This window comes from Colletes gigas, unplaced genomic scaffold, assembly GCF_013123115.1.
Source record: "Colletes gigas isolate AHSC1104 unplaced genomic scaffold, ASM1312311v1 Colletes_gigas_Sc00033, whole genome shotgun sequence".
NCBI lineage: Eukaryota > Metazoa > Arthropoda > Insecta > Hymenoptera > Colletidae > Colletes > Colletes gigas.
In genome coordinates, this window is record NW_025106662.1 from 2,082,763 (window position 1) to 2,107,823 (window position 25,061).

At 35.9% G+C, this 25,061-nt stretch overlaps 2 protein-coding genes across 6 annotated transcripts; one reads left to right on the top strand and one right to left on the bottom strand.

The window, feature by feature from the left end:
- The first annotated feature begins 911 nt into the window (after nucleotides 1–911).
- On the top strand, nucleotides 912–2,805 carry LOC122402129 (glyoxylate/hydroxypyruvate reductase A-like). 4 transcript variants are annotated; one of them, XM_043404690.1, is made up of 5 exons: nucleotides 912–1,112; nucleotides 1,255–1,372; nucleotides 1,698–2,078; nucleotides 2,160–2,524; nucleotides 2,606–2,805. In XM_043404690.1, the coding sequence occupies exons 2-5, from the start codon at nucleotides 1,276–1,278 to the stop codon at nucleotides 2,735–2,737; spliced, it is 975 nt and encodes a 324-aa protein (XP_043260625.1). In that variant the 5' UTR covers nucleotides 912–1,112; nucleotides 1,255–1,275; the 3' UTR covers nucleotides 2,738–2,805. The 4 variants fall into 4 exon arrangements, with proteins under 4 accessions (XP_043260625.1, XP_043260624.1, XP_043260627.1 ...); XM_043404691.1 differs by having other exon boundaries at nucleotides 915–1,051; XM_043404689.1 differs by having other exon boundaries at nucleotides 912–1,372.
- Nucleotides 2,806–18,909: 16,104 nt separating this feature from the next.
- LOC122402130 (translin-like) lies at nucleotides 18,910–20,292 on the bottom strand. Of its 2 annotated transcripts, none has more exons than XM_043404694.1 (5): nucleotides 20,101–20,292; nucleotides 19,722–19,800; nucleotides 19,423–19,644; nucleotides 19,273–19,352; nucleotides 18,910–19,214 (listed from the first exon to the last, which is right to left on the bottom strand). In XM_043404694.1, the coding sequence occupies exons 1-5, from the start codon at nucleotides 20,170–20,172 to the stop codon at nucleotides 18,978–18,980; spliced, it is 690 nt and encodes a 229-aa protein (XP_043260629.1). In that variant the 5' UTR covers nucleotides 20,173–20,292; the 3' UTR covers nucleotides 18,910–18,977. The 2 variants fall into 2 exon arrangements, with proteins under 2 accessions (XP_043260629.1, XP_043260628.1); XM_043404693.1 differs by having other exon boundaries at nucleotides 18,926–19,214; nucleotides 19,423–19,638; nucleotides 19,701–19,800.
- Between the last annotated feature and the right edge of the window lie 4,769 nt (nucleotides 20,293–25,061).

Below are 25,061 nucleotides of genomic sequence, written 5' to 3' on the forward strand. Positions count from 1 at the left end.
TTTTTCCTTATTTTGCAATTGAAAACAACTAAGCCAGACATAAGAACGCTGGCCCTATCTGTCTTTGTTGTTTTAATAGCAAAACAAGGAAAAACGCATACTAAGCACATTGATTACAGTGATTCTCGCCCGCCTAAAATAAAGTTACCAACACTGTGGTTCCAACACTGAGTTTTGGATTTTCTTCTAGAATAATAAAAATCACCTTGGACTATGCAGGTAGGTACGTACTTGGCATTAACGACACAGTTTATACAGTTGGTCCACTCCACGCCGGCTTCTTTGATCATCGTGTCGTCAATTTAGCCATGTTGTTGGTGTATTTGCGGGAAATTTTGAAGAACTTTAATGTATGTATAATAATAGTACTAACTATAATAGAATCGATATGAAGCACTAATTTCATAAAAAAAGATTTGGATAAGGAAATAGTGGCATATTTTTAAATAGATTATAAATTTTATTGTACATGAATTTAATCGTTATTTATAAATAGAATGTACTCTATTATTTCGTGTAACCAACTGCATAAAATAAAAACAATTATACAAAGAATTTGTTGCTTTTTATTTTTTTATAATTTTGGGTTGCTCCACAGACCACAATGCTAATTACGTTTTGAAAATACACGATGCTATTTGAGGATTAATGTGACTACCTTTTAGAATTGAGAAAATTTTGTTTTCGAATAACGAATAAAAATGTTAAATTCGCTCGTAAACTAGTTTTCGTTCACGATTTTGCTCCTCTGAATACTGGTTTAAAAAATTCGTTAACAGATTCTACTTTATAAACGAATTTATGAATAAGACGTAGTGTACGTAGAAGTTAGTTTACGAATCGATCGAAAATTTGTATTCATTATTCATGAATAAAACTTATCCTACTCTGTCACCCTTACTGTATCCTGATATCGTTATATTACAATTCCTCTTATTTCATAGTCATATTTTATAAGAAAAGAATATTTCCATATTGATTACAAACACCTTTTATTTGTGTGTAGTGAATTTTACAAAGGCAAATAAGAGAGCAATGAACGATTTTCAATGTGAGCCACTGTAGATAGTAACGCAAAGTAATATTATAAGAAAGTTCTATCAAAAATTTAGGTTAGACGCATTAGTACAACGTGTTAGAGTCTACATACGATGTAACGTCAAATTTTCGATCATGACAGTTGCGATAAATTAGAATAACAAATAAATCGTTTAATATTATATTTAACTGTCAAATTGTGTTCGTCAAAACTAGATCATATTTTCGCACATCGGCATGGCACATACCATTGCAATTCTATCCGTGATTCCTAGGTTATCTTACCATCTTCAAATGCAACTTCCAAAGTCAACGATATGCGATGTTTCGCTAGGTATTATTTTTGACATATACTTCCTCTCATGCTCGTGGAGCTCGAATTTTTCGGCTCATGAAAGCTCTACCAGCGAGCACGTGTCGAGATGTACTACCATTATGATTCCTTGTACACTGAATTTGCGTATATAATATCTATGTACAACTTGACAGAACACCCACGTTATTCAAATATTTAATGCATATTTTAAATACACGCTTTTTCAATAATCCATGGATTATTATTACTGCCTTTTCGTTGAATAAAATTCGACATTCGCTGAAATTAGTTTATTTTCGTGTATTTTCTTTTCATTGTACTCAATGTTTTTCTTTATATTCAGATTCAGACAAAAGTAATACGTTATCGAAATTAAAAAATGCGGATATAGTGGTGACTGATTGTGATTTATTTTTACCATATATGGATAAGTTACCATCTTTAAAGTGGGTACAAATGACATGGGCTGGTGTTGAAACATTAGCTTCACGTTTGCAAAATATAAAACATAATTATGTCGTCACACGGTTTTCTGATAAAACCTTTGGTTTTGCTATGTCTGAATATGTGGTAGCACATATATTTAATTTTGAACGTGATCAAAGGCAACAGTATGAAAAACAAAATGATTGTCATTGGGAAAAGAATGGAAAAATTTCTGATCACAGATTGATTTGTGATCTATCTGTAGGAATTTTAGGCTTAGGAAATATTGGAAAATCAAGTAAATATGTATCATGTTCTTCATTGTCGATTTCTGACAAAAGTACTTGATTTTATATAAATATACATTCAATTTTTGCAGTTGCACAGAGATTGAAAATGTTTGGGGCTACTGTGTGGGGTGTCACACGAACACCACTTAAAGAAAAATTAGATTATCTGGATAAACATAGGACAGTTGAATTTTTATCTGACATGCTCATACATTGTGATTACATTGTTAATGTTCTACCATCCACATCTAATACTTTCGGTTTACTAGGTGGAAATACACTAGAAAAGTGTAAGCAAAGAGGTAGTGTCTTCATCAATATAGGTCGGGGTACAATTATTAATGAATTAGATTTATTAAATGCTCTTCAGCAACAATGGATTTCTGGAGCAATATTGGATGTTTTTGAACAAGAACCATTGCCAAAAGACAGTAAATTGTGGTTATTACCACAGGTAATTTTTGTTTACGTTGTAATATAAAAGACAACTATAGGCATTAATTAATTTATTTTAATTAATCACATTTTTATATAGGTTACTATCTCACCACACATTTCAGGCGTAACTCGTCCCCAGGATGTTGCAAGATTTTTTGCTGAGAATTATCAGAAATTCATTAAAGGCGAAACTTTGTTAAATACAGTAAATACTCAAGAAGGTTACTAGTTATTCTTTAACTACGGAAGGGATTTTTTTTCAACACAATTTATACAGTATGACAAGGAAGTGAAATAATACAGATAATGATTACTAATGTATAGTAATAATATGTATCATATAACGATATCATATAATGATACATATTATTAGTATTATAAAATATTCTTACAAAATATTTACTTTGTTTCTTGAAGTGCCAGACATGGAGATTCTTTCAAACTTTGTACACTGAAATCATAAATAACTTGCACTATTTTATTTACCAGAATTCTTCCAATTGTTCGTACTCTTTCTTAGTTAGTCATTTTAATTGTTTTGACAATATGGTGATGTATTAGATATGCACATACTTATGTTTTCATTCAAATAACGTTCAATATGAATATTCTGTAATATCATTAGAATATCTTTGAAACTTTTTTCAAAACCTTATACAAATGACAATCAATTTCTAATTACTTTATACATATTGTGTTTTTAAATGAGATTAAAATGAGTTATTCAGTCATTATAATATATGTCAAGTTATGTCAAGATTTTTTTAATAAATGTTCATCACTTTTAGCAATAATAAACTATATATGAATTATTAACAATAATTAAATATACGAGACAGATTATCCATATCACATCCTTACTTGAGAGTCTCTAACGGAGTATTACCCCGCCATCTGTGCTTCGTGTACTTAACCACGCTACCACTCGGTATTTGCATGAAATACATTCATGACAACATGAAGCTTTGATAAACTTTCAAATAGAGATGCCAGAAAAGCACCGCCGGGTGCACACGCACACATGCCAGATACGCGTACGTGAGCTCGTGGAGTTTCGGAAAGTCGACAAAGGCAAACTGACGCATGGCCTCTTTCTCGATTCTCCGAAGCTGCCCGAAGTAATTTCGGATCGCCTCGTGGGAGTCGAGAGAGAAAGGCTCACATTTGCCTTCTCGCTCTAAACAACTGAAATCCGACCTCCCGTCAACGGCATACGATTTAGATTCTCGAGCCGAGATTCTCGACTGCCCAGGCATTTTTACTTTCCGACCTATGTAGGCGCACATAAGCAAAGTACCCATAATGAAAAAAAAATTTTGTAAAATTTATTTTACGGAAATACACGTTTTAAGACCTCCTGATCATATTTTAATTATTGAAAAAAAAGAAATTTTTTTTATTCCCATGTATGAGCACACATATGTATATTATTATTACGATTGAGTATAAATAGCTAAATGAATTTAAATGAAACTTTACATTTAAGTTTTATGTTCTCATTTCAAAGTCCGGTTAGACTTTGACTATAATCAGTCCATGGATAATAATGATTATACCTCTTGTTTCATAGTTGTTCCGATATATGTATAGGCATAATGTATAAAAAATCTTTTAAATGTTTCATATAAATCTTAGGACGAATTAAATTTTATATATGTTATACAGACGCGTAGAATGGAATTAGGAATTAAGAAATACGTAGGGTATTCGTATACATGCTTTATTCCCGTTCTTTCAGCGTCGGAAAAACAAATGAGCCCGTCCTGGGCCTAGACCCTCGCCTTTGTCGTCAGCCTTCTCCCCCATCGGTAGGGGTGGGAGTGTTGACGGACGAAGGCCAGACGCGGTCCCTTGCCAGCGCCACGGCTTGGGCCTCGCCTTTTCCCGACGCCTTACATATAAAAAAAATTATATAAATTTTTCTCTATCTTCTCTAGAAAAGAAAAAATTAAATGAAATCTTATACATTACATGCTTACTTAAATCGCATTGAAAACGAATACCACAAATGTTTTAGAATAATGTGCAAAATGTGATTACGATTTTCGCTAAGACAAATTGAAAACTCGGTTCTAACAAGGAAAAGTTGGAATGGTACCCGATTTTGGGTTAGGTTTTACTTTGAGATATTAATAAAGTTATTACAGATACTTATCTTCAGAAATAGAAATACATTCAACAACCAGCGTGGCGTGAATGACAAGGTATTTGCCTGCAAGTTCCGAGCTTCTTCTGCTCTGCAGGTTCAAACCCTGCCAAAACAAATCCTTTTTTTTATTTTTTCAATCATATTTTAATCGTACACTAAATGTGACATTATATTTTTGTCTGACCTTCGAATATTTTTTTTTTTAAATTGAATTTAACATATGTTATTTTCAATGTACGAAGTACATGAATCTGGATGGTACTTTTCGTAAAAACAGTGAAAACATAACAATTTCAAGCACCACCTACATCTAATGACAGTTCTGTTTTCACAGAAATAACAAAATTTTGTATCTAACTCTGATGGAAAGGCCGCTTCATTTACATTGATAAAATGTGAACGATTTTCGGATAGTCGTACCTTGTAGCTCGTACTTTTTACCTTATACTTCAGGTAAAAAGGGATATAGCTGGGAAAAACAGTTTTATGACATTACCTGCTAACTTATGTTACTGTTCTACAATGAAACGCTATGTTTTGTACCTTTAAAAATATTCGACTATGTCCTTTTAAAATTTAAGATACAACCCATACTTTGTATTAAACTGGCAAACGGGATCACTTTTCCTTTGTTTCTAGTTAGTTCTATTTAGTTTGTCATAACAAATTGATACGGTTATCTCAAAACAATCGAGGAAAATCATTATTAATTAATTTCTGCAATTATTAATTCTACTGTTTTGTTTATGTTATAAAAGTAAGAACTCTTCTTATTGAAAAATACCACAGCGTGCACAATACTGGTAAAGAGTGGAATCTCATTTTAATTTATTAATTTTCAATCTTAAAGTATTTTGATTTTGAAAAATCGTATTAATAATATATGTACATTGTTGTATGACTAACTCATAAGCCAACATAGATACCGCACTAGAATCATCCTTACACAAACATCCCAGTCATAGGTTCCAAACTCCAGTCTTTCTAGCCTCCTGTACCCGCTTACTCATCCTGTACCCGGTTACTCACTCCGTACGCCACCATTGTCACCCTCAAATATATAAACGACGCACATTTTTGGACTCAAGTCAGATCTCTGTACTTAGTTTGTACTTACTAACGTGCGGAACTTGCCGTAACGATCGAATAAAACCACCAGTCTCTCTAGTAAAGTGTTGTTCTTAATCCCGCAACCCGGGATCCAACAACATATGCACGCTCATACATGGGACTAATAAAAAAAATTTCTTTTTTTTCAATAATTAAAATATGATCAGGAGGTCTTAAAACGTGTATTTCCGTAAAATAAATTTTACAAAATTTTTTTTTCATTATGGGGGGTACTTTGCTTATGTGCGCCTACATAGGTCGGAAAGTAAAAATGCCTGGGCAGTCGAGAATCTCGGCTCGAGAATCTAAATCGTATGCCGTTGACGGGAGGTCGGATTTCAGTTGTTTAGAGCGAGAAGGCAAATGTGAGCCTTTCTCTCTCGACTCCCACGAGGCGATCCGAAATTACTTCGGGCAGCTTCGGAGAATCGAGAAAGAGGGCATGCGTCAGTTTGCCTTTGTCGACTTTCCGAAACTTCACGAGCTCACGTACGCGTATCTGGCATGTGTGCGTGTGCACCCGGCGGTGCTTTTCTGGCATCTCTGCTTTCAAATAACACCCTGTAAACATATTCTAACCTACCATGCATGTTAATTATAGATAAAATACTTTGTGTTAAATGTAAAATAAGAAAAAGAAAATGAAGAATCCTGCGAATGATCATACAAAACCTTTTCGTTTTGTTAAGGTTTACATAAAACAAATTAACAGTGTTAGTAGATTGTCATTTCAAAACTTAATCAGTAATCTGTACTCACCCGAGTTATTCTTCTTCATTATTTAGAAATCCAGAACAGTCCTGAAATAAATTAAATATTTGCAGTATTTTCTCATTTATATTGATCCCAAGCAATGTCACCAGATTTGGCATAATTGAGTGCATCGACGTCGACACTAGAAACGATGAACTTCCTTAGCGTGCTTCCTAACGCAGTGGTGGGGATAGCAACATACTACTGCATGTATACTACCGCAAGAGCCATGTATACGTGATCTCGGCACTTCGCGCTATTTCGGGAAATTGAGAAAGAAGGCGAGTGTCAGCCTTTTCTTCTTGCTCTTGTAATAGCTGAAATTCGGCCTCGCGACAATCGACATAAAATTGCAAGTTTCAATTGCCTCAGCATTTTTAGTTTCCGCCCTATGCATGTAGATATAAAGGAAGTACCATAATGAAAAGAAAATTTCGAAAATTTGTTTAGCGGAAATACACGTTTTAAGACCCCCTGATCATATTGTGACTATTAAAAAAAGAATATGTTAATAGATTTCAATGAAACTTTACATTTAAGTTTTATGTCCTCGTTTCAAGATCTGATTACATTTTGAGCGTAATCAGTTCACGGATGATGATGATTATACGTCTTGTAGTTTTTTAATTATTCCGATACATATATGTATATTATTTATGAAAATATTTTAAAACATTTTATACAAATCTTAAGACGGATTAGGATCAAATAAACTTTATCTCTATCTATCTGCTGTTACAACAATGACTCATGCAGGTTGGTGACAGTGTTTTGTTTATACGCCTCGCGGGTCATAGGGCCGTAAAAATGACGAGGAAGAAAAAGCAAAGACATATGTAGATGTACATAGCCTAGTCCCCACAGGTTTTAAAAGAGCAATAATTAAAAATAAAATTCTACTGCACGATTAGCAGTCAATTTAATGAATTTTAATAAAAAAAAGCAAGACGAATGTGGAGGTTTTAATATACAGCGTATGCTAATGTTACAAATAAATAAAGACTTTTTACATTTTCCTCCTGATGGAAGGAGGGAAATTAAGATCCATCAGATTTCCATTGAACGGTAACGTCCACATTATTGTTTTCCCAACATTTAAATTATTTTGTCCTGTAAAGTTAAGTAAAATATATAACATCTAATTTTGTGTAACTAATTAATAGGTTTATTGAAAAATGTAGCGGGAAAAGTCAGTACTAATCTATTTCTGTAGTAATTAATTCTTCTATTTAGATTATATCTTTAAAAAATATTTCCTTTGAATGAAAGTTCTTACAGCGTGCATGGTATTGGCTAAGAGTGGTTTTTCATTTTAATAAATTTTATTTATTTCAATTTCTAAATATTTATTTCTTAATTAACCCTTTACGAGTGAGACAGCTTTAAACAACATTATTCTAAAATATTTATTATATACGTCTTTAACATGGTTTAATATATAATATATAAGATATATAAATAATATATATGTATCGGAATAATTAAAAAACTACAAGACGTAGAATCATTATTATTCGTGAGCTGATTACACTCAAAATCTGATCAGACCTTGAATCGAGAACATAAAACTTAAATGTAAAGTTTCATTGAAATTCATTCTGCCGTTTAGACACAAACATATTAATAGCATACGTACATGGGCACAAAAAAATTTCTTCTTTTTTAATAACCGCAATGTGATCAGGAGGGTTTAAAACGTGTATTTCGGCTAAAAAAAAATAAAAAAAATTTTTTTTCGTTATGGGACTTCCCTTATATCGTATGACGATTGTTGCGAGGCCGAATTTCAGCTGTTACAAGAGGTAGAAGGAAAGGCTGACACTCGCCTTCTTTCTCAATTTCCCGAAGTAGCGCGAAGTGCTGAGATCACGTATATGTGGCTCTTGCGGTAGTATAGGTCTGCTATCCCCACCACTCCGTTAGAAAGTACGCTAAGGAAATTCATCGTTTCTAGTGTCGACGTCGATGCACTCAATCATGCGAAATCTAGCCTCACTGATCCTAAACCTATTGAAAAACTACCTAAAAGATAGGTAATCGCATTATCAGTGTTGCCAGACTGTAGAAAACAAATATTCCTTTCAAATAAATAAAAAACTCCTCTATCCACTCATCTTTATACATATACTCGTCTCGTCTCATAACAACATAATGTTCGCTTGTTTTGCTTTTAAACTATTTGCAAGGAGTAGTAACTTATTGTCTGAGGCGCCTATATGTAAATATGTGGCCTAAGGGAAAAGGAGTTTGAGTATGGCTGACTTAATGTATCAGTCTTTGAAGTGTCTTATTTTTTTTTCTTATTATTATTCAAACTATTCAAATAATCAAAAAATCCGAACTGTGCACCCAACTCCACTTTACACGCCGTTTCTTACAGCAGTGGGATAGCACCCTTAGCCGCGTGCGTACCTGTTTACAAATCCGTGTTGGTGTATTGACATTCTCGCGCGCATTTGTAATGGAAACGAACGAGAATACCTGTTTAACGTGCAAATATTGCGCTGCTACTAGGTTCCTCTCTCCCAACAGTCTTGGCAACGACAATAACACGAAACGGTGTGAATAGTAAATCGTGAAATTTGTCGTGGCGCCCGTTTCACCTCTCCTGTAGTTTCCAGAATTTTCTTGCGCAAGTGGATCAGACGACGAATTCAAGCCGCAATCCGTTCTACCAAGAAATCCCATTGAAATGAAACGCAAATAGTTCGCATAGTCGATGTAGGGTCGTCATTCGAGTACGTGTAGTTCATATATCCGCGTGATTGAATGGAAGTAGCAAAATGTCTCCGCCGTTAATAAATATATAAAAAAAACTCCTTAATTGGAAGTTACGGGATTTAAAGAAACAAATGTAGCACAAAAAAGAACAAAAAGTTATTAAGGCCACTTTTTCAAAATTTCAGTCACGAATCTTTTTTCAAATGGAACCATATATTTCCTCTTCCATACTCTTATAAATTATTACAAATACAACGACGTGTGGTATTGTACTATAAATTTCAATTTTTGAAAATTTTGATTTCAAATTTTGCAAGAAATTTTGTTCTCGCCAAATAATACAATCCCAGGGGGGAGGGGTAAAATGAAAGAAATCCGGTGGTGGAAAAGTAAGGTCCACCCTACTATATACATCTATTACTTCTAGTCCTAAAAAAACATGGCGTAACTCACTAGGGGGCTGGATAGTTCCCGTTGAGAGTCACTGTTTTAGAAAACGTTCAAGCATCCGACAGAAGAATCGGCCAGTCTCCTGGACTTCCGCTATTTATATCGTTGATTTGCCTCACGAATCCTGTTGAACCCGATCGCGGCTCTCCCGAGCACACGAACGTGGGCGTGAACTTTTCAATAAAGTCAGCCTCTCTCTGGCGAATACCTGGTTGAACGCGTCTATCGGGATCAATGACACACGCCCGCAGATTCCCCGGAGGTATCCTCTACGAGATACGTAGAGGCATCCTGTAGAATTCCAACCACCTTCCTCGACTTCACAGCAGGACCTACTGGTTTCTATTTATACATCGCGCGAGACCTTGCAGCTTATGGCTCACGCGCTTACGGACTCTGTTCCGGACCGGATGAAAGCGCTGTCGCGACCCAGACGACGCACCGCGACGTGCAGTGTTTCGATTTCGGTTAATTACGATGGATTGTATCTAATTTTGTTGTATAGCTTTTTACTGCCATGCCCCCATAGCTGGATCCCCTAAGTCCAGATCGGTTTAAGGATTACTTTATAGGGTCAGCTGCCCCAGTATGGAATACTTTTTTTTATACATATATTTCACTTACTTGCAGAACTTTTATAAAAACATAGATATTATTCATTTATAGGAAATTTTATGCTCTTTTGTCTGGTAACAGTCAAATTTTAAATATAATAACGGTTTAGGAAATGTTTACTTTTTTTACTGAAGTCCTCATTTTCCATAGTAGGCTCATAGTGTTTATAATATGGAATACTATATTTATATATATTTATATTAATATATAATTATATGAAATATATTTATATTTATATTTGAAGAAATAATCGAGCTAACACAAAAGTGATGCACTTACCTTATTATGTATAATATTAAGTCAAAGATCGCTTTGCAAAAACTGAGACTGCGATATTTTCTTTAATATTCTTTTACGAATACGTGTTGCTTTGGAATTCGGGCATATGCACGTCAGTTGCAATAATCGTAATCAATTGCATTAATCGCCAATAGATGGCAAAATCACGATTCTTTAATATTGTTGTGTTCTAAATTAGGAACGTATTCCATATTAGGGCAACTGACCCTACATTAAAAGTTTATTTCCATGCGCATCATGGAACCAAATGCATTCCCAAGTTTTGGTGGAATAATTTGTTTTGTTAGACTATTGGAATTGCTTGAAAAATTACGAAGACCGATTTGTGACGTACTCTGAATAAAATTGAAGCATGGAAGGGCCCCGTACTAAAATTTTTTGTGCACAGCCCTGCAACTTTCTAAGACGGCCCCGGCCTCGCGTGTACGTTCGACAAATTTGTGCAAACTTGCCGACGCAGCACGTCGATGTGAACTGTACTTAATGCCCAGCGTTCACAACACCAAACACGTGAAATGCATCGGTGTAAATGTCAGGGTCATCGGTATAAGTAGCAGCCTTTCAGACGAATACCGATTAAATGCCGACGCTTCCACTAGATTTATACTGAGAGAAACCATTCTAATTGCATAATTTGCAGCTCGAAGCAGGCAAATATGGAATCATAGTTAGCCAGGATAACAGAAACCGCTGCTTCCGCTAAAAATCTAGTCGCCATTTTTAAAGTTACCTCCGAAAAACGTCGAGTTAATTCAGATTTGTTGTAAAAACCAGCAATTTACACTCTTTATATACTAATAATAAATTCAATATAAAAAATGTGTTTATTCTATTGTTATTCGAACAATTTTGTCACTGATCGGAAAACGAGCAATTACAAGATAACAAACGTTTGTAGAGACAACGTGTGCACTTTCTCTCTCGATTATTGTCATCGATTATTAACCTTGAACTTGACCTTGGGCGTGTTCTCGACATACAAAGTAGCACGAAGATGATCGCGTCGAACGAGCCCTGACCTAACCTATTCTAGGCTATGTCTCCGTTCTCCGTATACAGACAAAGCCTAGGAGAGGCTAAATCAAGTTACTCTGCTTCGCAGAATCAATCGTTACGGGTGTCATCTTGTCGGTATATGTTTCATCGAATTCCGACGGTCGTCCGAAATATTTGCGGCTAAGAAACATTCTCCGCAGGATTTTTCCTTCGTGCAACTATTACTGTCCGCTTCGAGGCTTTCGATTTAAACTTTTTCATTATCGACGAATCCATCGAGGTTCGCTCGTTTCAATATTTTAAAATCGTACGGACAAACTCCCCGCGGTATTTTTATTTCCGCTATCCTACGTTCGAGGTTTTTGATACAAACTGTTCCGCTCCATCGAGGTTTTCGATATATTTCGAATCGTACGGGAACGCGGCGAAAGAAACCGTAATTTCGAGATCGACGATGGCTGCGACGAAGTAAAAGTCGAATTGTGGCGCGCAGAAAAAATTCGTGGTGTCGGTACACGCAGTTTTTTGAGGAGCTCTTTTTGCTGCAGTGGTCCGGCCGGTACAAAGAAAGCGTGTCACGCCTAAAAATACGCGGGGCGCGCAGGTAGATGTGAAAAGGTCGTAGGGGCCCGGGAGGGGAAGCAAAAAATAAAAAACGACGAAGGAATTGCACAAGAGCAACGATTTGGTAGTCAAATCGCCAGGCACGTTCCCGCCTCTCTCGCGGCACAGGTACTTCTCTCGCAGAAGTAATACGAAAGCCTTCTTCGTTTAAGTGTTTTTTTCTTCTCTTCCCTCGTTCGGGCCGCCTCTTGGTTATTGCACTTGAATTGCCTTTTACCGTATCGTTCTTAATCCCCAAAATTGCATCTCGAAACACCAGACGTATAGTTTGATACAGAAAACAGTCCCTTACCGATCGCGCGATACGGTTTTATCATTTACTTTCAATTCTGGACTAAAGCTTCTCTTCTCGATCTTCTTCTTCGTTCACCGCCGCCTCTTGGATCTTTACTGCACTCGAATTGCCTTTTCCTAAATCGTTCTTAATCTCGAAAATCACGACTCGAGACACCAGACGTATAGTTCGATACAGAAAACACTCTTACCGATCGTGCGATACGGATTTAACTTTTGCGTTCGATTCTAAACTAAAACTTTTCTTCTCGATTTTCTTCTGTCTCCTCCGCCCGACTCTTGGGTCTTTTCCCCGTTATTGCACTTGAATTGTTTTCTCCCGTATCGTTCCTAATCTCCAAAATCGCGACTCGAAACACCAGACGTTTTAGTTCGATGCAGAAAACACTTACTGGTCGTGCGGTACGGTTTTAACTTTTTTCTCGGTCTTCTACGTTTCCCTTCGCCACCTCTTGGGTCTTTTCTTCGTTATTGTACTCGAAATGCCTTTACCCATATCGTTCTTAATCACGTAAATCGCGACTCGAAACACCAGACGCATAGTTCGATACAGAAAGCACTCTCTTACCGGTACGGTTCTCTACTTTTGCATTCGATTTACACCGCGGGCTGAATTACTCGCGCGCCGGCTGGAGCGTACCAGGCACAGAGGCATGTCCGCGAGGAATTTCAATGCGCCATGACTCGCACAAGTGCGGAGAATTCAACGTCCGCACGTGCAATGTCCGACTGTCGGGGCTGTTACATAAATGAAATCGCCGAGGCACTGGTTATTTCGTTCATTTCCGAGTGCTGCTTCACTTTCTCCGGCAACGTTCGCGCACCCAAAGATACGAAGCGGTCCCGTCGCTCAAGAAAAGGAACGATTTCGTCTCGGAGCCGTTCTTTCGTCACGAAACGCCGGTCAACCGGATCCTGGAGCGTTCACCAAAGGAGAAATCGTGTCGATTTGGTATGGCCGTTTACTCGAAATCGGGCTAGTGAATATCGACAGGCTGGAATATTCACTATTGTCGAACCAAGGAATTCCGTGCGTCGAATATCCACCGCGGCTGCTTTCCACATTTTTCGACTGTCGACGCAGAGGTATCGTCTTGAGGAATTTGTCGCTTTCTCCGCGGGTCGGAGGCTCCGTCGCGCGCATCGTGGCGAACAGTATAATAATCGGATCAAGCGGCAAATATCGCGACGAAGTTGTTGATACGCCGCGAATCGCTTATTCCGTGAAAAGTAAAATGTAAGGAACGGACAACGTAGGCGATCGGTATACGTGGCACAGGATTGGCCGGGTGACATACCTCGACACGACACACACCGGTGTGTTCGCACATCGGCAACCTGTGCACCCACTAACCACTAACCGGCGAACCACGGGAGGCCAAGATGTGCGCGCGCCAGGATAATATATGTATCTACGTGCGTTAACCACGTGAGATCGGCCAGCATCTTTCCACGGGCCTCTTTGGTGGGGACTTAACCTATGGACTGCTCTTTCTCTCCGTCTTTCTCGCGCGCGAACCTTGGATCCCCGGGAAATCGCTAGAATCTTAAGATCGCCGGATCACTGCGCGGCCACCGGCTGTGCGATCTACACTGCGCAGCATAATTATACCGCCGCAGATATAGCGATTCTCGAAATTGATCCAGTGCTTTATTACAGGGTCGGTTGCCCTAATATGGAATACGTGTTTTTACGTACATGGAAATATCGGTTTTTGACTTTCGGTCAGGCTGGTCGCAAGCTCGAGGAAAGAACGTTCCAAACGTTTTGCTCGATTTTCTCTTCGATTACGTTGTCGAGGAGAGAAAAACGACCCGCAAGCGGAAATAAAGGGCAACTGCGTCCGCAAATTATACTCCTGTTGAGCTCGACCCGTCGATCTATAAACGGGGTATCGGTTCTTTTCACGATCGAGGCTCGATCGCGTTGCTGACGTATTCGTTTCAGCCGTGGCTCGTTTCCTAGCGCAGTCAGCTTTGTTTTTACCGCAGACGATTCCTCTGTTATTTACTCGGCGCAGTAGGTAGCGACGGTGTCTCGTTCGCCAAGGTAGGCGCCCACTTTTGTATTCGCCACCCCGTAGACGGCGAGTTCTCACTCGGCATTCTCGGCAATCTCTGATCGACGAGTTTTTATGAAGGTCGTACGAACTACGTGAGCCGTACCCACTTACCCAGCTGCATCGCGATGCGCGTGTTTATGCTATTTGCGGCCGAGCCGGACGTACGAAAAATACGCCGACGTTACAGGTGTAACGAATTCGGAAAAAATGCTTTCACCGACCTTTTTTTTTCACCACCATTATACACCGCGGGACAAAATTGTAGGACGCTTTGCATATACTCGCGTCGATATTTAAGTTGACACGCTCGAATTCCAGCAACGTATCGCTAATTGCTAACGCGATATTATTTAGTTCTACATTCTAACTCGTACCATACATTTTCTGTTACGTTTAAGTCCGAAGACTGAAGTTTTGATAACATTAGGGCAATTATAAACCAACCACAGTCTGACAATTACGGCCTTGTGTTCCAGACCGTTATCTCGACAGTAATGGCCAATTTTTCGGTACATTGTTTCAAATTTTTTTTTAAATATCCAAGTATATCCACTTATTTATAATTCTTTCGATAAAAATTCAACTCCTGCTTTGTAATAAAATGTTCTTTCTCCTTTCAACACTACTTAGAAATAATACAGAAATATGTGAAGTGTCATACTTTGTTCTACTATACGTTTCATCATCCATAACTCGAAAATTAAGGTATGCAGAACATTTGTTCGTACGACAGTTTTTAATCATTTTAGTGTGTAGATTCATCTCTTTAGACATTTACATGTATTTTAGAAACACTCTGTATACTTTCACCTATGACGTTCCCCATTTTAATATTGCTTCTGAATCTGTCCTTGGTCGAGCTACGTCGCTCGTTCAAACGGGAAACCGCGAACCGCTAATTTTCGATAGCAATGTGCGAGACGTTGTTGACCGATGCGCGCAATTGATTGAATAATTACGGTTATTCCAGGGATAGCCGTTCCAAATACAAGGGCAAACAGGTTGCGCTTAGTTTCATTCTTTTGTCCGATGGCATTCGGCTTGCAATCAGCAGCGCGATGCTTTATCTTACGATCGCTGGTCAATATTTCGAATTCCCATTTGCAACGTCGAAGATGAAAATGGCGGCGGACTACGATAATTTATTAACTAGTCCGGCAAGTCAAACCTGTTGGTTCCCCCGCAGACGTGTGTTGCGCGTCCCGTCCGAACGCGTGGAACTGGTGTTCTTTGATATCTTTCTGTAGAAAATTGTCCGCTAAGTCTTCCTGCTTTGACCATTCCCTAATTTCAACTTCTGAATTCACCGGTTGAATTTCCTCGGTTTCCGTCTGACGCTTAACTTTAGGGTAAGGTGCTCGAAAATTGTCCCCTTAAGGCTTTTTGGTTATCGTTCGAAAATTATGTATATACAAATCTGAAACAAGTTGTAGAGTAACTTGGAAGCCTTAGTTACGATGCCCTGGTATCGACTTGTCGGAACAGTTTATACACACAAAGTAAGAAATATATGTATATGTAAAAGTATGCATTTTTCAAGCTTTAGAAAGAACGTTCCCTATTTCGTTTTTTTAATTATAGTACTGATATTGTCTCCATTAATTTACAATTTATATTAGACAGTTGCTTGATAATACGCAATTACAGTAATGTTTAATAATACGTATCGTGTAAATGTTAATTAGAAACATTATTTTGCCTAAAATTCTCGTGCGTTAGTAGATCGAATAGATTACGGAACCAACTGCCGACGTGTGAGCGTACCACTTTTCCACCCTTTTGATACTCTTTAATAAGTTATAAATATGACCATATGTGTAAAAAAGTTTCATTCCATCGGCAGTTCACGAGCTGGAAGGACACCAGGAAACCGAATCTCGTCGTCCGACCTCCAACCCCTTGCTAACCATTGCTGGCCAGTGTTTACCATTTACTAGTAAAAGATGACCAGTGGCAATTAATTATTTAAACTTGCATACCATATTATTTTTATTTATTTTATTTTATTGCTTGAAAGTACGCTATTTGGCTATTGACCAGTTTCTGCTCTATCGGTATATATCTTTCTGTATTTGACAATTTATTTTATTTCATTATGTTAATGTGGAGTTAGGTTTATTTTCATTTTATTTTGGAAATTTTCAACTTGTTTCCTTCGTCCCTGCTTCGGTCACCGCTACTTCATTCAATGAAACATGTGATCAGCTGTGTGGCTGATCCAAACGATCTAGTTGCCTTTCCCTGGTAGTTTGATTTAGGGAAAATGGTTCTTCGCTGGAAGGTGTACGACACCGTTTCCTGCGGAAACGCATACCTTCTGGCGAAAGTCCTTGTCTTAGGATCCTTCTCTTTGTCAGGCGTCCTAAATCGGGTTCTTTTGGTTCCCGGCGAGATGCGTTGGAGAAATAGGGAACCAGTTTCAGGAGCGTGAACTCATTTTTCCGTAGAATCGACTTACCAACAAGCAGATGATTCAATCCTAGGATTTGCACAGTGCAACATCGCGTCGCGTATCTCTCAATTTTACCTCGTTTTCTTTGATAAAATAATTGCTTGGTAGAACTAAACGAAGATATCGAAGGAACTTTGATTCCTTCTATCTTCCAAGTTTAGTAATTTAGAATGTAAAAGGGAGATCGATAGAACTTGGATTCCATCTATCTTTCTTCGATAGAAAAAAGTCCTTTGTCGCGGATAACACCGAGTTAATGGCTGCGAATTTAAAATAGTTTTAAATGATTTTTCTACATATGCTAACTTTACCGATTCTCATGATTGAAAGTATATAGTTCTCGGTGGCACTGTACATTTAAACAAAGAGGTCACTCTATAACCATCGATTTCTTACGAAGTCGATACTTCAGTTTATGCAAAACCAAATTTCATGTACTCGAATATTGAAACGATTATAGGAAATGCGATTTTAGTGTTTGGCTGCATCGTCGCTTTCTAACAATAAGCATTACATTTGTAAGAAATGGCAACCTTGCGCGTGTTACTAATGGCAACCCTGTACTCGCTGTAAGGGAAGAAATTTTCTGCGTTTGCTAACTTTACCGATTTCAGTAGTTTAATTGCAATACTTTTCAAGATCACCATTCTATAAGGGAGGAGGTCGCTCAAAAACCACTAGTTTTTTTACTAGGTCGGTATTTCAGTTCATATGGTATTATACTATTTCAGTATTATTCCAACTTCCATAATTGACGGAATTTTTTCCATTCTTCTTTTAAAATATTTTTAAGGTAGGTTATGTTTATTTGTTATTTTATGTTTTTTGATCTCTGTCCCCAAATAATCCAACAGGTGTCCGATTGCATTTAAATAGAGACACTAAGGTAGAAAGAAAGGAATTTTTGAACACTTGGTCCTATTAAAAAATCCAGTCCTTTCCCTGTCCTAATTTTTTTGCATTATTTTTTTAATTACTTTTAAGAATATTCATCGATTCTTGACAGTTTCTATAAATACTAAATTCCCTACTTCTGATACCACCATTAAGATCCAAACCATGACGGATCTACCATCATGCTTTACAGTTGGTATTATGTTTTTCAAATCTAATGTGCCAGTGTGCCGCTTTTTCTCTATCCTTATCCTTTGCCACTTTCAACTGCTCCAAAGATATTAAATTTACCTTCGTCTGTAAGTAATATTCTTTACAAAAATTGTTTATTCTCTCGTTTATGCTTTTTTGCAAATTCAATTCTTTTTGGTGATTTGATGCCACTAATCATAAGTAAAGGTTTTTCCACGATACACAACTATGAAATCAACATTTTTTTTTAATTTTTCGAATATTTTCAAGATGTACTGTTGTACTTCCTAAATTATTTTCTATTTGGATGATTATTTTTGAAACAATTACATTTGAATCTTGTCGAATTATTTGCAACACAAATCGAATATCCCTATCACTTAAAATTTTAAGTTGACCGCCACGTCTCTTTTTGTTTTTACAGCTACTGATTATTTCAAAATTTTTTATTATGTATCGAAGAATAGAATTCTTCAATTTTCTTGCATTGTACTACAAAAGACAATTATTGGTGTTCATTAATTTATATTACAAAGATTATTATCTTACCACATATTTCAGCCGAAAATGTTATAAACTTTTTTACTGATAATTATCAGAAATTCATTAAAGGTGAAACCTTGTTAAATACAGTAAATTTTCAAGAATGTTATTACTTATTTCAAAGATTTATCTATAAATGGGATTTTTTTTCAACATAGTTTATACAGTATGATATATATAACGAAAAAATGAGACAATATAGATACTAATAATCATATATAGAACTTAAATGATATTAATGGAATAATAGTTATTTCAATAATGTATATAATGATAAATTTCTTTAGTATTATAAAATGTCCTTACAAAATATTTACTCTGTTTCTTGAGCAGCAGGGCACGAAGATGGTTTTAAACCTCGTATACTGAGGTCATAAACAACTTCCTCTATTTTTTTAATGGAGTACTTCAAACTGTCAAAACGTTTCCTTAGATTGTCATTTTTAAAATTTAATAATCTGAAACCTACGTTTAGTTCATTCACAAATCTTGCAATCTCTATAGGCCGATTGTAATCACCATTAGTAACACTATTTACAGCAAAACGACTCTGAAACATAACAATTCAAATGAGTAATAACCATAGTTAAATTATAAATTATACATACCAATTCTGTAGATAATTGTAGTAAACCCATTAAGAAATCTTCCAAGTCCAAGTGAAAACCATCTTCTCTATTATTTTTGACTATATTTATAATATAAATTTAATATAAAAGAAAAGAAATATAAGTAGACATGTATTATAAATCACATACCTCCTAACATTGCTGCAACAGTTTCCTTAGTAACCAAAACCTTAATTTCTAAATATATTACTAAAGATGCTAAGAAACATAATTTTTGTGTAACAAAACGCCAGTGGTCATGAAACCTATAGTATTGATCTTTTGGTACAGCTTTTGCAAGTAACTCATAACTTTTACGTACATCTTCAAATATTACTCTTGCTTTTGCACAATATTCAGATACAACTGTGAATAAAAGGAGACATAATTGCATTGATAATATGAAGATATATTACGTATGTACATACTTATGTTTTCTTCCAAGTTATTTTCATTATGAATATTCTGTAATATCATCAGAATATCTCTGCAACTTTTTTCAAGATCTCGTACATTAAAACGGATTTCCTTCAACAAAAGAAAATAAATATTAATTTACTTTACATATGTTATGTTTTTAATCATGATTATATGATTATGACATAAAGCTTTCATGAAGTTTCAGATAACGATCTGTCAACATACTTTAACCTACAATACATATTAACTATACATAAAATACTTTATGTTGATTGTAAAATAAGAAGAAAATTAAGAATCTTGAAAATGTTCATACAAAAACGTTTTACTTTGTTAAAATCTACATAAAACGAATTAACAGCATTAGTAAATTGTCACTACAAAACTTAATCAGTTAACTGTACCCACCTCACGCAATTCTTCTTCATTACTTAAAAAGTCATGAAATGAATTAAATATCTGCAGTATTCTCTCACTCATATTGATCCCAAATCTATTGACAAACTACGTAAAAGATAAATATATCGTGTTATCAATAATTTACCAAAACGAGATCTTATCCCTGCATACAAGATTAGTGACTCCCAATCAGTATGGCCAGATCGGGCAGTGTGGCCAGATCGGGCATAATTGAGTGCATCGAAATCGACAACAGTGACGACGAACTTCCTTAGCGTCTAACGGAATGGTGGGGATAGCAGGCATACACTACCGCACGAGCCACGTGTACGTGAGCTCGGCACTTTGCACAACTTCGGCAAATCGATAAAGAACGCTAGTGTGAGCCTTTCCTTCTTGCTCTTGTAAAAGAGAAACAGCTGAAATACGACCTCGCGATAAGTGGCATACGATTCCAAGCCTCGACTGCCCCAGCATTTTTACTTTCCGACCTATATGTAAGGTATAAGGAAATTTATAAAGTATCATAATGAAAAAAAATTTTGAAATTTTTTTTTAGCGGAAATACACGTTTTGGGACCCCCTGATCATATTGTGACTATTGAAAAAAACGATATTTTTTTTTGTTCCTATGCTATTAACATGAATGCATTAACCCTTTTAGTACCGAACGACGATATATCGTCGTTCGCTATACTTGCGAAAAGTGCCAACGACGATATATCGTTGCGTATACGATGGTGTCTTATTCTTCGCATTAGGAGAAAGCTCTGTCTCAAAAAAAATTTGTAAAACATTATAAAGGGTTTAATTTTATTGCAAAAGCATTTAAAAAATTATTTTTTAGAGGCCTTTTTCGCTCGGGCGAACCAGCAACTCAACACTACTTTGTGGCGGAAACGTATGTATTCTGGAGTCGTCATATTATACAGGGTGTTCGGCCAACCCTGGGAAAAATTTTAATAGGAGATTCTAGAGGTCAAAATAAGACGAAAATGAAGAATATCAGTTTCTTGACTGAGGCCTCGTTAAAAAATGATTAACAATTAAATTAAAAAATTTCAAACCGTACTGGAAAAATTATCTTCGATTGCAGGGGTCAATTACAATCATTTTTGGTAAATACACATATCTCCGAATTCCTACCCACTTTCGAGAAAAAAATTCGAGTGGGTACTGAACTTTTTAGATGAAATTAAAATATTTAAAATCACACTAAAAAAAATTATATTTAGTTACAGGGGTCAATTACAATCATTTTTTATCATTACACATACCCCCGAAATCCTACGCATTTTCGAGAAAAAAATTTCTAACCGAAAATCTAATTAGTAATTAGGTACCTAGATTTTTCGACGAAAAAAAAAAAATTTCAAATCGTTCTGGAAAAATTATTTTCGGTTGTGGGAGTCAATCACAATCATTTTTGGTGAATAGACATACCCTCGAAATTCTGCGTGTTTTCGAGAAAAAAATTCAGTACGGGCTCCACTTTAAACGTTAATAACTTTTTAACAAAGCCTCATCATATTTTGAATTGATTATTTATTAAAAAATCATTGAAAATCAAATACTTATACTTTATGCTACGTGACCTATATAAAACTGTGATCAAACAACGATTATTCTTATGCGTAAATATTGCTTGTAGAAGAGAAACTTGTTTCTATGTTTTTTATCATATTTTATCATTATGTTATTTATACGATTTGCAATAAATATTGAAATGCAATTGCCATTACTTTATTCTTTCTTTATTTCGTAATATGCTGCTTTTTGAATTTTGTAAATATCATTCTTAGTTTGTTTTTTACGAGCTTTTTCTCTAACCATAACAAATTCGTCAAATTGGCTCGGTATTCTTCGCATAGGCACCCGTTTTTCGCTCGGTACTAAAAGGGTTAAACGACTAAGTGAATTTCAATAACGAAAAAAATATTTCGAAATTTTTTTTAGCGGAAATACACGTTTTAGAACCCCCTCATCATATTGTGACTACTACAAAAAAACATATTTTTTTTTTGTTCCTATGCTATTGACATGATTGCGTCTAAACGGCTGAATGAATTTCAATGAAACTTAACATTTAAGTTTTATGTTCTCGTTTTAAGGTCTCATTATATTTTAAGCGTGATCAGCTCCCATATAATAATGATTATACGTTTTTAGTTTTATAATTATTTCGATACATACACATCATGTGTAACAAATTTTTAAAGCGATTTATATAAATCTTAAGAAGGATTAAGATCAAATATATTTTTCTCCTATCTTTCCTAGACAGGAAAAATTAAACGAAATCTTATGCCTTGCATACCTACCTAAACCACATAAAAAACGTATTCCACAAATATTTTAGAATAATGTTGTTCAAAGCAGTCTTACTCGTAAAGGGTTAATTAAGGGTTAATTAAAATGAAAAACCACTCTTAGCCAGTACCGTGCACGCTACAGAAATAGATTACTACTGACTTTTCCCACTATGTTTTTTAATAACCGTATCAAATTGTTACACACAATCAAATGATATATATTTGACTTAACTTTACATAACAAAATAATTGTAACGATAGGTAAAACAATAACGTGCACGCTACCGTTCAATGGAAACCACGGGAAGGTGGTGGTCACTTCCATCAGGAGGGAAATGTAAAAAATTGTTATTTCTTTGTAACATTATCACATGCCGTATATTAAAATGTTTTTATTAATGTAATGAAATTACAATATAATGAAAAACTAACTCGTGAATGCATTAATTTTTATTAATATACACACGAGCCATAAAAATGGAAAAATGATATAATTGTTTACATTTCCAAAGGATGGGATGTCGGGATAGGACGTTTGCGATTAAGCTGGCACGTTATGTCGTGCATTGTTGCTCTTACGGTACCGTGACGTAAGTGTAACAAGGCGCGACATTCTACGTCATAGCCACACTATCTACAGCAAACAATTTCACTAACTAAAAATATACGGCAAAATATAAGCAAATAAATGAAGAAAAAAAATGATAGTTAGAGCAAGCAGAATAGTATTTACAGCAAGCGAAATACGTAAAAAAAGTAACAACGCGAGACAAATTGAACGACTATTTACATATTAGCGATGTCCAAAAAAAAATATTTTGGACATCACTAACAAGACTGCGGTTGCAATGTAAGCGCTTTCGCGTGACGTTATGGCACATACATGCATCACACCTTGTTGCGCCTACGTCACGGTACCGTTGACGTAACAAGACCAGTCTACCGCGACGTCGCATGAAAACGTTTATACTGTCATTGCAGCCTAATAGTACGAATTTACTAAAGAGCTTTTCTCTGGAGAGAAAAATCTCTCTAGAGAAAAGCTCTGTAGTAAATCGGTACCTTAATTTTCGTCATATGACGTAGCGGGAAAATTCTCAAAGTTATTGTCATATGTTGCGTTTAATCTTAAATTACACTTTTGCTTCTTAGCAAATCTATGATATAAATTTTTGGAATACAATAGAGCTAGATGATCGTCATCTACCTCCATGGGTTGAGAGTTTTCCCTCTGCGCCTTTAACGAAGATTTCACAACGCAAATAGAGTTGACGCTGGCCGAAGAAAGTTTATTCGTTTCTTTGTTTTTATGTCAGGTAACATGGAAAACAATCTTTCTGCATCGGCATTGGAATTTGGAAGTGATCTAATTGTATTTACTAATTTCATCAATTCAGGAAATTTAATTTTATAGTCCAAATTTCGCGTTAATAAAATTGTTTTCCAGAAACCATCGAATTTCATCTCGATAAGCGTCTGTCTACCTTTCGTTGTAAATTCCAAAGGCAATACTGACCATTCTGTTTGCAGTCCTTCTTCGTCGAAACCGCCGAATTTCTTAGCGATTAAGAGAACATTTCTGAAGGAAATGTCTCTATTTGTATCATTTAATATAAAAGTTGGTTCAAAAACATACAACATGCTAAGAAATTCGTCATCGATTGCCAATCGATGACGAATTTCGTTTGCAGCTGTAATATAAAACATTAAACAATTTTTCCTTACGGTTTCTACGATGTCGGACTTGCCTTCTGCATTCAGTTGATGCAGAAAATTAAGACACTCTGTTCCTAAATTTATGCTATCAAATGGAAGTTGATTTTCGACTACAGAAAAATTCATCATTCTTACTAAATCCATGTGTTTCAAAAGCTGCGGTTTCAGAAAATTGCGTAATATATCGCATAAAAGTTCTGCCGCAGTCTTTTGAAGCAAATGAATTCTTGTCTCTTGAGTTTGAAAGAAAATGTTAAATTTATAAAAAAACTCAAGAGCGTAATTTAGAAAATAAAGATATGCTTTGGCCTCTGGATTTTGCATCGAGATTAACAGACGTTCCCCGGACTCTGATTTCTCGCTTATTGTCAATTCTTGCAAAAAAAGCAATACAGAGTCCCAATTCTCTAAAAGTGTAACTACGGATGTATAATGCGATAACCATCGCGTAGAACACAATTTTAAAATTTTTCGGTCGGTTATTTGAAAACATTGCTGAAATTCGCGGAATATAGCCGAACGTTTGGGACTACTGTATATGTTACTCTTTTTATAATTCTCAATGTGACACTGAGAATCTGCGTGATTATAAATCGTCGATAATCGACATGAAAATTGATTGTTGCAAACCGAACAGAACCACGAATAAGGGTCGCCGTCGACTTTATGCAACCATGGCTTGAAATAATCATTCTCAAGCCATTGAGGCATAAAAGTCCTTTTAGAAGTACTATTTTTTTTATGACACCCAGATTCTCCGTGTCTATACACGTTTGAGGAACCGCAAGAATAAGACTTATTGCATAAAGTACAATAAAAACGACTTCTATCATGGGGTACTGCACGTATCCATGATTTAAACCTATGATCATTTATCCATGAAGATAAAAAACCGCGCTTACACTTATTCTTCGATTTCACAACCGTTTCCATAATATATAA